The sequence below is a fragment of the Molothrus ater genome, chromosome 13, assembly GCF_012460135.2.
Source record: "Molothrus ater isolate BHLD 08-10-18 breed brown headed cowbird chromosome 13, BPBGC_Mater_1.1, whole genome shotgun sequence".
Taxonomy (NCBI): domain Eukaryota; kingdom Metazoa; phylum Chordata; class Aves; order Passeriformes; family Icteridae; genus Molothrus; species Molothrus ater.
The window spans coordinates 6,427,075-6,441,457 of NC_050490.2; the positions used below are offsets into that span (position 1 = coordinate 6,427,075).

A 14,383-nucleotide genomic window follows, 5' to 3' on the forward strand; every position below is an offset into this window, starting at 1 on the left:
TTGCTGACAGATCTGCTGTACTCACACACACACGAGAACAAAACCTGTGACTTTCTTTATTGCTATAGAAGGGCTAGAGTCATCAAAAGGCATTTGTAATGCTTTGAACTCATTGTATCTATAACTTCTAGCAGAGCTCTACCCTGCCTTCATGTTCTCCTAGCGTGTGAATACATTTTAAATTAGTCAAAGACTCTACACAACTTCAAAGTGCTAGGTCTGATCACAGCAAGGTTCAAATCAGATCCCAAGCACTGGAGGAATTCCTGTGCTGCTCAGAGCAGCCTGTTCTGATCAAACATGCTGGCAGTGCACCATGTGCAAGGCCTCAGAACACAAACTTCAGTTTCACTCAGCCCCTCATTAATTACTGTTATCAGGATCAAATATCCCTCTACAAACACTTGTACAAACTTCTGTGGACTTAAAGACCCTCATTTCATCTGCCACTTTTGCCAATTAGAAACTGCATTTGCCAAGCAGAGGGGCATAAATCGCTAAAATATTTTATCACACACTAAAGGAAATACTTCTGAACATTCTCTATCATAGCTCTCTTCTCTACTGCTAAAAAGATGAAGTGTGGGGTCCCAACTATTTGCTTACATAACGTTTTAGCTGTAGGAATACCCCAATTAAAATTAAAAGTTTCTCATCACACTGTAATATAAGGATCATCTAAACTCCTAAATTTCTAGAAACTTCACAGTGATGATTGAAGTAAATCCCACAGATGATTTATTACCCCCGATAAAAAGTACAGTTCCCTGAACTATTAGGAGGGAATCTAAAGCAGCTGATGTTGCCTGTTACTGTACAACACATTAAATAAATATGAGAGTGTAAAGCCATCTTTTATCCACTTGAAAAAGCAGACACCTAACCAAAGTATGCAGAAAAACTTAATTTGAAGAGATGATGCACAGGAGAAGGTTTTGCATTAAAAATCTCACTGGCTACACTAAAATACCAAATTCTACAGACTGATTTAGAAAGTCTCTGCTAAGGATGTCAGCAGCACCCAAGAATGACCAAACCTCATTTATCAGGGAGGTACTTAAGGATCATCATATCTGGTATTAAAGAGTGAGGAACAAGCAATGCAAGACCAGACTGGAGACAGTTACTACAGTTTGGTTGTAAAGCCACAGTTCAAGCCCCAAATGTCAATTCAGGCTACTAACAGAGGAGTTTTGAAAGGATGAAACTTATAACTTTTCATTATAATTTTAGCATTCATTTACAGATGAACTCACAATTTTTATTGGATTATCTAGCTTTAAGACGATTAAACATTCTTGCTTGACCACACAGAAACACTAAATATACTCAAACTAAATCTGTTTCTCTGTGAATTTTCATTAAACAAAATTAAGAAAAATTTTAACTAAACCTACAAGCATTCTTTCAAAAATAATACTCTGTAACAAGAGTAAAAATAGGCTAGTTTGTTTTGGTTTTCCACTGCAGATTAAAAAAAAAATATGTGTAACATGTGTGTGACCTTACTGCCACACTTCCTGCAGATTATAACACTTCATGCTACAGAATTATATACTTGATCACACAGAATTAGGTTGATGAATAATAAATATTATTTGAAAACAATCAAATGTCTAGCTGGAATTCTAGTTGAGTGTATACACACATTATAAAGAGAGAATCAGTGCTAATTCTCATGCATTGGGTGGAAAGTTGGTACTTTTAACAATCCAAAACTGAATATTCTAAAAATCAGATGCAGAGGGTCAATGCATTGCAATGCAAGTGACAATTTAATTCAAGTATATTTCATTTTACAAGAGCTGAAGTTAGAAATGTAGATGTCCCTATACTGTCTCCTCTTACTACACAATGGGCCTGTTCAAGCACCCTCACTGGGAGCAACACATGGACAGACAGTGAAATATTTTCAGATAAGCACTTTGCAGCAATGTATACACATCCATTTTCCTTACAAACAAAATCAAAAAGCAATGATTATAATTCTCCATAAGCTGTCTCCTTACCATTAGAGGAAGAGCCCCTATTTGCAAGTGATGCAGTCGAGGAGGTGCATGGTAGTGGGCCAAGTGAGGATGCAAGGGCCCTGGAGGGTAGGTAGCTGCAGTCACACCAGCTTCAATTCCTAGTTCCCTGTCACATGAATGAAAGTGGCATTACAGTAAAGGAACAGCTTGCCTGATAGGTACAATCCCTCTGCTTTGGAGAGCCTACAACACAATACAGCTACAACAACAGTTTCATGTACAATTTTTTTTTTTTAGCCATATTTAGATTTTGCTGAAGAATCTTCCTGTCATAACTAAAAGCTATATTTAAAACAGCTGCAAAGATTTAGTATTAAAAAAATCTAGAAAACTCCACCTTTACTGAGCCCAATAATATTATCCATGTGGAGTCTTCCCTGCAGCACATGCTGTGGGGACAGCAGTTGTCATGCATGCACCTCTTCACTAATGGCCAAAAGTATATTTTTTAATAATAAATATATTGTGGAATGTAAGTGCATGCTCATAAGTGGGCCTGATGCAATTGTAAATAAGTTCAAACAAAGAGGGGAGAGAATATACTAGTCTGTACTACAAAACCTTAAAAACCACTAGAAATATATTTAAGATATTGAGTACTCCAAGTAATATTTCAAAGCCATATCAACATCTACAAACTTTAAACTACAGGTGCATGCAGCAGCTTTTAAAACCACAGCCAGCATTGTCAGCACTGTGATCAGCACATTCTGGTCTCCTGCCCAGAGTCCCAAGGGCTCAAGTAGTGTCTGACTGCTCACCAGGCAGATCTCTCTGGAGCCTGTCGAGGATGGGAAGACATAGTCTGAGGCACATGGATGTGATGCCCATGACCATAATTAGGATGCATTCTGTGAGGATGTGGAGGAGGCCGTTCATGAGCACGTCTGTAACAACAAAGAACAGACACAATTAATTTCACATACTTTTTAGTATGAAGAAACCAACACCCATAACCAAAATGTTACAGACCAAGTGCCTTTAGAATAAGAAACTCACCATGCAGTATTTTAATTTCTACTTTAGATATAAGTTACAAGTTAATTTAAACACAGATTTCATATTCTAAACCAAACCAGCTTCAGCTACAGTGACCTGCCCTTCACTTGGCAGTCATGACTGCAGAGATTGAGAAATTGTTTAATCCTAACCTCAAAGGGCAGGGCAGGAAAGGAAGGGCCACATGACACTCATGCTCAGATTCAGTGCCATTCACAGCTCTGCTGCAGATTATTTCTAGTAAAACTATACCAGCAAGAGTAATTAATGGAAACTTAATACACTAATCAGAGGACATTTTCCTTGAAACATGTTTGCATTACAGCTCAGGTAAACTGAGCACACAGTTCTTATCCATGCCAGCTGGTACAGAACAACTATGGATTTGAAAAAAACCACTTAACTCCTGCTGACTGATTTCTATTACTTTCCCACTTTACCACAACATTACCATCAACATTTGCCTACAATTTCCTGTAAGTGTCCATATTTCTATATAAATTCACTAAGCTGCAGAACTGCCAATATTCACAACTCCAATCCCCTAACTACAGAAAAATGCCCAGATCTGATAAGATAGCACATTCATTTTTTCCAAAAATGCTACCTTGCTGTCTCACAGCCACTGGCTTCTCTGTCACATGCCATTTGTGGGCAGTTACTGCCTATAGATACTTAACCTGAAAACTGCCTCAAAAGCTGCAGTTAAAGCAGAATTCTCTTTAAGCATTAACTTCTAAACGAGTTTCAAGTTAGTTATGAGTCAAATTTGTATAAAATTAGGAGCAATTTGTATAAAGTTAGGAGCAACAACTAGAGAGCTCATTCCTGAAATTCTCTTACATATTTTAACACATTACCTGCAGAATTAAAACAAGCTCAACTACTCTGTGAATACGAAGCTACTACTGACCTGATACTACTAATATCAACTAGCATCTGATGATACTAGTATCAAATACCGAGTTAAGCAACAATTGTTACATGTCTTAGTAGCTACATTGCAACACTGATGACATTCTCAGTCTCCTCTTGTAAAGCAAAAGGCATAGTAAAGATATCTAAGTATCTTTATTTGATCTGAATTAAACCCAGTATATGGTTTGTTCATTTACATAATTTGTTCATTTTATTTTAAGGTATTGGTTATATAAAAAGAATTTTAACTGCATCAACAAAGCAAAACATGCTGTCAACCTTAGCTATTGTTTGAGTACATTTGTGACATACGTTGGGTGTTGCATCATCCTTCTTCTCTGGACCTCCATCCTCTGGATCACTTCATGAGGATGTAGCCTCTGTGCTGGAGGTGCTGTGGCTGGGATGTGATGGGATATTGGCTGGTGTGTTGCAGGGAGATGCTGTGGTATTGGAGCAGCTGCATTGGCTAAGGGATGAGTTGGGGGTGGAGGTGGAACAGGATGAGAAGATGCATGAGAAGAGATCGAAGGATGAAAGGGATGCACTGGATGAGGGATAACATAATCCACTTGAGGTGGAGGTTGTGGCTGTGGAGGAGGATTTCCATGAGAGTGAGGACATGCAGAAGCTTGATGGTGAAGAGGTCTGGTCAAGGAAGCATCTGCAATGAAAACATAAGGTGCTTTTAATTTGGTCAATTTTGCTCAAATTTATTTTAAGAAGTATCTTCACACAGGCATTTCAGTATTATTACATCAGTTTAAACAGTAGCGACATGGGAATATGTGTTTATGCAACTTTTAAATAAAGTGATTCTAGAAATATACCCTACAAGAAATCTGCATTTTCTGCAGTCAAAAGCATTCTGTTTTCCAATACTGGCAAAAAGAAGAAAAAAAAAAAGTCTGTGTGATACCAACTAGAAAAGGTACATAGAAAGGTCTGGGTTGGAAGTGACTTCAAAGATCACCTTGTTCCAAGCCCCTGCCAGGGACTGGGACACCTTCAACAACACAAGGCTGCTCCAAGCCATGTCCAGCCTGGCCCTGAACATTTCCAGGGAAGGGGCAAACACAGCTTCTCTGGGCAAGTTTTGCCAGAGCCTCACCACCCTCACAGGGAGGAATTTCTTCCTTAAACCTGATCTAAATCTACTCTTCCACTTTAAAGCCATTCCCCTGGTGCTGTCACCACATGCCCTTGTCAAAGGTCTCCCTTCAGCTCTCCTGGAGCCCCTTTAGGCACTGGGAGGTGCTATAAGGCCTCCCCAAAGCTTTCTCTTTGCCAGGTTGAACAATTCCAACTCTCCTAGCCTGTCCTTGGAGCAGAGATGTTCCAGCCCTCTGAGCAGCTTATGGTCCTCCATAGACTCATTCCAACAGGCCTGTCCTCCTTGTGCTGAGCAGCCCAAACCTGAAGCACTATAGCAGAGAGGAATAGTGCTTCCTTCCTCCATGAGGGACAAGTAGGAGGACAGAATCTCCTTCCAATATTACTTTACATTTGTTGTTTAATCTTTAAAAGTTTAATCCCCATCTTTCTGGGTTCACTATTCTATAGAGACAATAAAATTAAAAAAAAAGAAATCACAATCAAACAAATTATTGTGCTAAAGCAGATCTCACTGGAGGGATGGGACAAGGGATCAACCAAGGAAAATGAAATAAAAAGCCAGTGCTAGAATACAAAGGAAATGAAAAATATTTTCATTGTAAATACAGTTTTGAAGTCTCAGTGTTACTACGGTCACTCATAATAAAATATTTTAACTTTACCTTGGTCCTGTTCAAACCCCCTAACTGTTTAAAATATTTCTCAATCTGTGTTTTGCTACGCCAACTCTAGGATCAATGCAAGCAGGTTGGAGTGTTCCCCTGCTGCCAGGGCAGTGTGTCAGGGAGAGTGCATGCAGTGGTGCCAGCAGCACTCACAGGGAGAACGCATGCAGTGCTGTCAGTACTCACAGAGTGCATGCAGAGTCAGTACTGACAGGGACAGTGCATGCAGTGCTGTCAGTACTCACAGAGTGCATGCAGAGTCAGTACTGACAGGGACAGTGCATGCAGTGCTGTCAGTACTCACAGAGTGCATGCAGAGTCAGTACTGACAGGGACAGTGCATGCAGTGCTGTCAGCACTGACAGGGACAGCGCATGCAGTGCTGTCAGTACTCACAGAATGCATGCAGAGTCAGCACTGACAGGGACAGTGCATGCAGAGTCAGTACTGACAGGGACAGTGCATGCAGAGTCAGTACTGACAGGGACAGTGCATGCAGAGTCAGCACTGACAGGGACAGTGCATGCAGTGCTGTCAGTACTCACAGAGTGCATGCAGAGTCAGCACTGACAGGGACAGTGCATGCAGTGCTGTCAGTACTCACAGAGTGCATGCAGAGTCAGTACTGACAGGGACAGTGCATGCAGTGCTGTCAGTACTCACAGAGTGCATGCAGAGTCAGTACTGACAGGGACAGTGCATGCAGTGCTGTCAGCACTGACAGGGACAGTGCATGCAGTGCTGTCAGTACTCACAGAATGCATGCAGAGTCAGCACTGACAGGGACAGTGCATGCAGAGTCAGCACTGACAGGGACAGTGCATGCAGAGTCAGCACTGACAGGGACAGTGCATGCAGTGCTGTCAGCACTGACAGGGACAGTGCATGCAGTGCTGTCAGCACTGACAGGGACAGTGCATGCAGTGCTGTCAGCACTGACAGGGACAGTGCATGCAGTGCCAATACTCACAAGGAGAGTGCATGCAGTGCCAATACTCACAAGGAGAGTGCATGCAGTGCCAATACTCACAAGGAGAGTGCATGCAGTGCCAATACTCACAAGGAGAGTGCATGCAGTGCCCATACTCACAAGGAGAGTGCATGCAGTGCCCATACTCACAAGGAGAGTGCATGCAGTGCCAATACTCACAAGGAGAGTGCATGCAGTGCCGATACTCACAAGGAGAGTGCATGTAGTGCCAATACTCACAAGGAGAGTGCATGTAGTGGCGGCAGGACGAGAGCGATGCCTGGGGCGGGGGCTGTGGCTGTGGCTGTGCCACGATGCCCGAGCCGTAGCCGTCGATGGGCAGGGCCTGGCTGGGCCCAGCGCCCGCCTGGTGCCCGTAGAGCGCCGTGCGCGACGAGGAGCCGGGACAGCACGGGTCAAACGCCGACGTGCCGTGGAAAGCGCCGCTGCCGTGGCTCCTGATACCACTGCTGCTCAAGTCTACTGGCAATGCCTGCTGCAGAGACAAACCATCTTTCTTCAAGCCACTCTTCAGACATTGAAAGCAAAGTCACATTCAAACATCAGATTTTTTAAAAATAAAAATAGATACTATCACAAGCAACTGGGATCCAAATATAGAAATTTTATGGCTTGACTCTGGAACATTTTTTATTCTTATTCCTAAATTCATCAATCTGCTGAGAGACTAACTTCCTTACAGTAGATTCTGTAAAAACCAACCAAACCCCCCCCCAAAAAACCCCCACCACCCCCCTACCAAACTAAAAACCTCACCAAGAATCTCTACAATAGATAAATAAGATTGATAGTTCTGCATACTGTAACTTAGCACAGTACTGTTCTTTCCTATGACTGTACTGGTTTACAGCTGTGATTTAATTGCTAAAAAACAATGCTTTTAGAGGAGAAACTCTTTTATACTTCTTATATACAGGACATTAGACTTGGTATTTTTCTTCCCTCAAAGCAGCTCAATGATTTGCATTGCAGAACTGCTATGATGGGCAGAATATTTCAAGGTAATTATGTTAGGTTTGCTATGCAGTCACTCATCTTACAGCCATGAAGAGGTCAGCCATCAATGATTACTTGAAGGGTTATGTCTTTCCATAAAATTTCAGGGTTTTGTGTTCATATAAATTACAGCTCAATTTTTCCTTTTAGTTCCCTTCTATAATGCCTGATGCAGAGCAAGAGAGCAATTTATAATTCAGCATCCTTATCCTCTTCCCTCCTATCTGGAACAACTTGAAATCCCAAGTCACAAGGTGTGATTGTGAGTCACAAGGATTAAACCTGCCTGCTCGTGGTAAGTGGTGCCAGAACTGCTGCTTGCTCCACATGGGGCAGGCACAGGAGGAGGCCTTTCCACAGGGCAGCTGGAGTCACTGAACGAAGGAGACAGCGGGACAGCGGGGTGAGGGTTGTGGTGGTGATGGTGGTGATGCTGGAAGTGGTGGCCATGCTGCTGGAAGCAGCTGCTATGTGGGTGTCCCAATGCATGATGAGTCTGTGAAGGCCCTCCACAAGGAGAATGCTGGGGACAGCACGATGGCAGCCTTGGCATGGCTGGAGGGCCAGTTTCCAGTGTTGAATTGGATGCAGCTCTTCTTATTTCATCTTGAAGACAAAGTTAATATTGAAGTGAAAGAAATTAGTAATGCTAATCACTGTAAAGCAGTGTCATAAATAGAAACAAAACACCCTGTACCTCAGAATTAAGTATTTAACCAATTGAAAACCAGAGTTAGACTAAAACAAAACAAACTAGTTACAAAAAGTAGTATTTAGCTATACCTGCTAAATGAACCCGAACTGAATGGTTCAGGTGGAAGTACCCATGGCAACCACTGGAGGACAGGAACTGACACTTGCCTAATTCTACAAATTTAAGGCACATCATCAGCAGGGGAAGGAAGAAAAATTGTTCCTGTGGTCAGCGTGCAGAGACCTCAAATTCCTGTGCAACTGTGGTCCACCCAGGTTAATTGGCCCTCACCACACTTGCAGACGGGGCAGCTTTGTTTCAGTGATGTCATGAGTGCTCTCTGTATATACAGCTCTATATAAACGTGCTCCCAGGGGGTTATCCACAGCAGGAGATATACTCAAGGAATCCAGATACATCCTTCACTTTCTTACAACACACATTGAAATAACACCTCTGTAACACACTGAAATGAGAGGCTTAATTCCCAGTGAACTACATTCCACCTCCTCAAAAAGCAAGGATGTGGTTTCTTCTGTATAACCAAATCATTCCAACAGGCACAAACAGAAGGCTCCAGCAAATTTCCTGTATCTTTATGGAGAAATCAATGGTCTTTTTCAGATTCCTGTCCTCTCAGGTTACTACTGTTAGGTTCAGTACTAGAAGCTCACATGGGATTTAATTTAGAGAATGCTGATTAACTTCCTCTACCTCCTTTGTACTCAGAGGCAACACAACAGCTCAGAGCTCATTCTGTACCTCCAGTTGAAGTGCCAGCAGTGCTGCCACTGGGGAGACTGGGAGTGGTCTCTGGTGCTGCAGAGGGCTGGCTGCTGGAGACATTGGGAGCTGCATCAGAGGCCTGCTCTGAGGTAGAGGTACTGGAGCTGGTAGTGGAAGCAGAACTCACGGCCTGCGGCTCCACTCGAGCTGATGTGGTTGGCACAACTGTCGGCTCTGGTGAAATAAAAAAGCTTTCATGTTCTCTAAGCTTTAAAAGGGCTGAGGTTTTTTTATCGTTGTTCCTGCTTTTGAACCATTTTACAAGACATTCGCGATTCTGGCCTTGCCAGAAGCTAAGAAAGTCAGAACATAAAAACCTGACAGGCTTGTGTGTGGAAAGAAAATTATCTTTTTTTTCTCTCTTGCTTTTTTAATCTACTCAAGTTTTAATAATTAACATAAAATCAATTCTCAACCAAATCTGACATTTAAGTTTTATTTACTGGATAAAAAAAACTTCTACTATAAAAGAGATTAAATTACTTCAGTACTTCATGATAAAAATGCTTGCTGATATCCTCCATTAATCTACAGGCAAACTACTCTATGATTAAGTATTATCCCTGTAACTTTCTATTGCCTATGAAAAACAGAACAACTTTTAGACAACTCACCAAGAACAGCAAACATCTAAGCTAGCAGTACTACTTTACAAACTTCAATCATTCCAGATGCATTGTGCTAAAGGCTTTAGCAAGAACTTGGTTTCTAGTCTCAACACATGCTAAAAGCAGATTATCAATATTTGAGACTTCTCTTAAAGGTACATACCTGTTCATATTATATATTGCAAAGCTAACAGTGAGCAATGTATCCTGGAAATCCAAAGCACTTGATGAGTCTTGTCCTTTACTAGATAATTGTAAACAAGTTAAAATTTAAAACTATACTTGGTGGCATAATTAGAATTTAGTTTTGAAAAGGACTTGGACTATAAGTTTGAAATTTTTCTTAAGTAATGAAAGGCAATGACATGACTAAGAATATAAGATACCATAAAAGGGAAAATTATCAGAAATAGCTCAGGTTTTTTTAGTAAAAATGTTTGCATGGATATCGGGGGGGGGGGGAAGTATCAAAAAACTTCAAATACTTCCTTTACAGAGTCTCAAAATAAAATATGAGTCGTTTTCAAGACTTCTCTCTATATCTAGCAGGAGTATCAGCAACTCAGTGAGCAAAGGAATAAATGTATCTTCTCCCTCACAAGTCTTCCAACTCATCACATTAAAAAAACATGATCTGATATCGACATTTACATTCCTCTTACTTTTAATGTGGCCTTCCAATATACTAATTTTATTTCTTTTAAGACAATGTTTTGGGTGAAATATATTAATGTTTAAATTCAGAAAATGAGCAACTTTATAGAACATGTATAGCCTACAATGAGAAGTGATCAGGCAGTGCTCAGGCCAGCGGCCACCCTGAGTTCCCTCAGGCTCAGGTTCCCCACCAACCCTTACAGACACTTCTGATTCTCCCCTGCCCAAACCACTGAAAAACAGGGGGCTTGGTCCATTGTGAACTATTAGCTAAGAGAAACTGGATTTCTCAACTCACTGCCCAGACATGGGCCCTGGAAAATAAAAGGAGATACGATCTTTATGCTCAGGGAAGCAGCCAGCCAAGTTTTAAGACCAGTATCTTTGATGAAATAGGTAAAGTTGGGCTAAACTCCTTTTACAGTGTTAATTCAGAAGTCCAATCATTTAACACTAATTCATGTGTGAAATTTGATGCCTAAACCCAAAAATAGTATTCCTTAAATCCTGGAAGATTCATCTTAGGCATTTCCTCTAGAAGGCAGGAGAAACAGCCAGTCTTTAACACACACATTACAGAAGTGTATTTTAAAAATAACTTGATTTCTGAATCCAAGACTAAATTCTGTAATATGAATTTTAAGTGTAAAGTAAAGCAATAGAAACCTACACTGCACTCCTTCAACGATAGAGCTGTTGGGATATTTCACAGTAAATACCTAAAACGAAGAATCTGTTCATCAACTCATCCTCTACCTTACAAGCCATTAACCAACCAAAATTATTCTCAAGCCTTTCCGACTCTCCATCCCACCCCAAAAACCACAACTTGAAGAATTAGATACTGTACAATACTAAGCTTGCAATGCACGCGGGCAGAACCACACAACAACAAAGCTTACATTACAAATAACATGCACCAAAGAAATCCCCAAAACCACCACCATCTGCAAATGTGCAAAAACGTACATGAGCTTCAGTTTTTCCTTCTCCCAATTTTATGCTAATTGCTAAGTTTCTCTTACGATCTTCAGCAGGAATAGACTTATTAAGTGTCAGCAGGTTTTAATGTTAGGAACCAATGAAAGGTTACAGCTTCAGAAACCTAACACACTTTACTAGTTTAGGGTTGGGCTTTTCTTTTTTTAAAAGCTATTTTTACTTCAAGGCCTGAAAGAACAGTCACTATTCCAAAGCATAGGCAATGATAGACTTTCCTTTTATAGTGTTGCATTGAAGTAAGTGCATATTTTTCAAGAAGTAGTTCCAACCTGTTCTGTAATTTCTGCCTGGTGAGTCAGCTCTCAGACACACACCCAAGGCAGCTTCGGAAGAAAAACTGTATCTTTAGATCTAAAAGACTGAAAACAGCTAAACATTAAATTTTGAAAGGAAGGGCACATTTTCTGACAGGTTTGGAAACAGACATTAGAAATCAGACTTAGAAGGGTACCTTCTATCTGATGCCATTAACTCCAGTGCCATTACACTGCCCATCCTGCTCCTGCAGATTTCTCTGACAAGGCAACTCACCATCCTCATCCACGGTGAGGTCCACGACTTCGGCGGCGTTCTGCCGCAGGGGCTGGATGACGGTGGAGACCCTGCTGCGGGAGCGCTGCTCCGGCGGCCGCGCCGCGTGCGAGCTGGAGCCCGCGGCCCAGTGCGAGCGCGCGTGGCCGAGCGCCGAGCGGGACCTGCACAGGGGAACACCTTAGTGCTGGCCTCAAGCTGACCATGATTGCTTTCTTCTCCTCCTCTCTGAGGAGCTACCTGGAGATTTTTATTATTATAAAAGCATTTTATCACATTGACATACCACGTGACTCCGCTTTCACAAACACACTCACAAATGCTATTGCAGCCTTTACCAGAGAACATAACAGCAAATGCCCAGCATGGAGAGTTTAAAGGTCTCTAAGCCACATCCCCTGTACATGCAGCCATTTTAAAAAAAAAATTCACTGTGAAACCCTACAGCCATGGCCAGGCAGCAATTACAGCTGAAGTTGTTTTGGGTTTGTAATTGAAGAGTCTGCAAATCTAATACTACTCCTGTGCAGTCTGAAACAGCTAAAAATGGTCTATAAATGATCTATAGGTCTATAAACGATGACAGACCTATGAAGACACTAAAAATCCATAAACATTAAATACTTTTGCACGTTAACATGTGACAGAGTACTTTCAGAGGATAATTTTTATACTTCAAATTTACAAAATGTCATGACTGTGCAAAATCTCTGGACCTTTACCTCTAATATGATTTTGCTCCCTCTCTTCGGAGAACAAACAAAGCTTTTTGTAATACTTAAGCTAAAATGCAATGTGGCTTGAGGAGATCCTAAGCCTGTAACCATATCTAAGGAAAGGGATGGGTTTATCTCTGTTTTATATCACACAGCACCCATTCTGTTCAGTTTAGCCATGCAAACCCCAACACTCAAGACAATGATCTTTGGAGTGTGTATCCTCTTTGAAGCATACAGTCTTTAATTAAGGGAACAGTATTTTTACAGTCTTGTATTTACCATTGCACTCCCAAAAAACTTTGATTCTCCAGTATTTATGTCAATCAAGTGGCTCTTATTTTCCAATTTGGAAAAACAATGTACTCAGACTTCAGAAATTCAGACGAGGAAAATATGAAGAAAAGGGAATGACTTCACTAAAAACAAACAAAACCCACTGCACAAATCACCATGGAGCTACTGCTGTTTTGGCTGGAGCACTGCAGAAGGTGAGGGAAGAAAGAATTAATTTTTTCAAGTCTTAAGACTATTACAGAAAACACATCTTATTGATGCTAGGAATATATGAAGCTATTTATTTTTCACAAGCATCTAGCTTTAGGTAGGTTTGAATTTGAAGTTTTCTTCAAGAAACTCTACTTTAATAGATTCTGTAAAAATCTGAAAATATGGAACAAAACTTCCAGAGATTCTTGGAAGAACAGGAAAGCATATACAGCAGCAGTTTCAAAAAAGTAGGCTGCATTCCTGAGAAATGCTCAGCTAATCCCTAGATAGTCAACTCAGCCTACACAGGCTCTCTCTAGGATCTCACTGTGCAGCTTTGCTTCCCCCAAATCCTGCACATCAATCACACTAATACAGCCACCTCAACTACTCCAGATTAGTTCAATTCTCAAGCTTTGGCAAAGCTGTGCTTTGGGTTTTTTGCCCTTACTTTGTTTGGGGGTTTAGAATTGGGTTTTTTTGTTATTGATCGGGTTTTGTTTTGTTTGGTTTGTTTTTCTAATCAAAAATGCATAATGTGCATTCTGGTTAGAATTCCAGTGACATTAACTTATGGGCTCTTAACGGCACAAAGCATTGAGACAAACCCAGAGACAAGCAAAACTTTAATACAAAGAGATGCAAATCTCACCTGTAGTTTTCACCAACTGTGACAATCTCCACTTCACTGTCTGTTGAGGTAACATTTATTTCTTCGTTAGCAGTGACTTGGGGAGTGGAGGATGCTTCAATCACCACAACATCTTCATCAATACTTCCTGATGAGGAAAAAGGAAGAAGAAAGTTTCCATACTTTATTTATACTTCATTCACCAACTGTCATTATAAGAGATTATTTTTCACAGATTTAAAATATATGTAGGCAGAGAATTCCATGGTGTATGTCAAAATCTTAGGTGCAACTGTCAAATACATGACCTAATTATTAAAGGGAGCAATTCTGCTGTAAATATTGAAGCAAAAAGAAGGAAGGAGACAGAAGACTGAGTGTGGGGTAGATATGCAAGCTTGCATTACAAGCATTGAAAGCAATTGCAGTGAATTTTATTATCTGTAACACCAACAAAATTCAGTCATTTAATATAAAAACAGATCAAACTTACAAGCTAGCAAAGCAGTAGTGGTTTGTTTGCACTAATAGCTTTTAAAAAATTAGCTTTTTTT

At 40.8% G+C, this 14,383-nt stretch overlaps 1 protein-coding gene across 6 annotated transcripts in view; it reads right to left on the reverse strand.

Moving 5' to 3' along the window:
• RNF111 (ring finger protein 111) overlaps positions 1-14,383 on the reverse strand; it is a 45,044-nt gene that overhangs the window by 10,707 nt on the left and 19,954 nt on the right. For 4 of the 6 annotated variants that reach the window (XM_036389673.2, XM_036389672.1, XM_036389670.1 and 1 more), the window contains 8 exons: positions 13,851-13,977; positions 11,994-12,157; positions 9,172-9,369; positions 8,002-8,321; positions 6,939-7,194; positions 4,260-4,611; positions 2,792-2,917; positions 2,010-2,136 (listed from right to left, as the gene is read on the reverse strand). In XM_036389673.2, the coding sequence (XP_036245566.1) occupies positions 2,010-2,136; positions 2,792-2,917; positions 4,260-4,611; positions 6,939-7,194; positions 8,002-8,321; positions 9,172-9,369; positions 11,994-12,157; positions 13,851-13,977 (1,670 nt within the window). The remainder of the gene's footprint in view (positions 1-2,009; positions 2,137-2,791; positions 2,918-4,259; positions 4,612-6,938; positions 7,195-8,001; positions 8,322-9,171; positions 9,370-11,993; positions 12,158-13,850; positions 13,978-14,383) is intronic. The other 2 variants (XM_036389671.1, XM_036389669.1) reach the window with 1 other exon arrangement.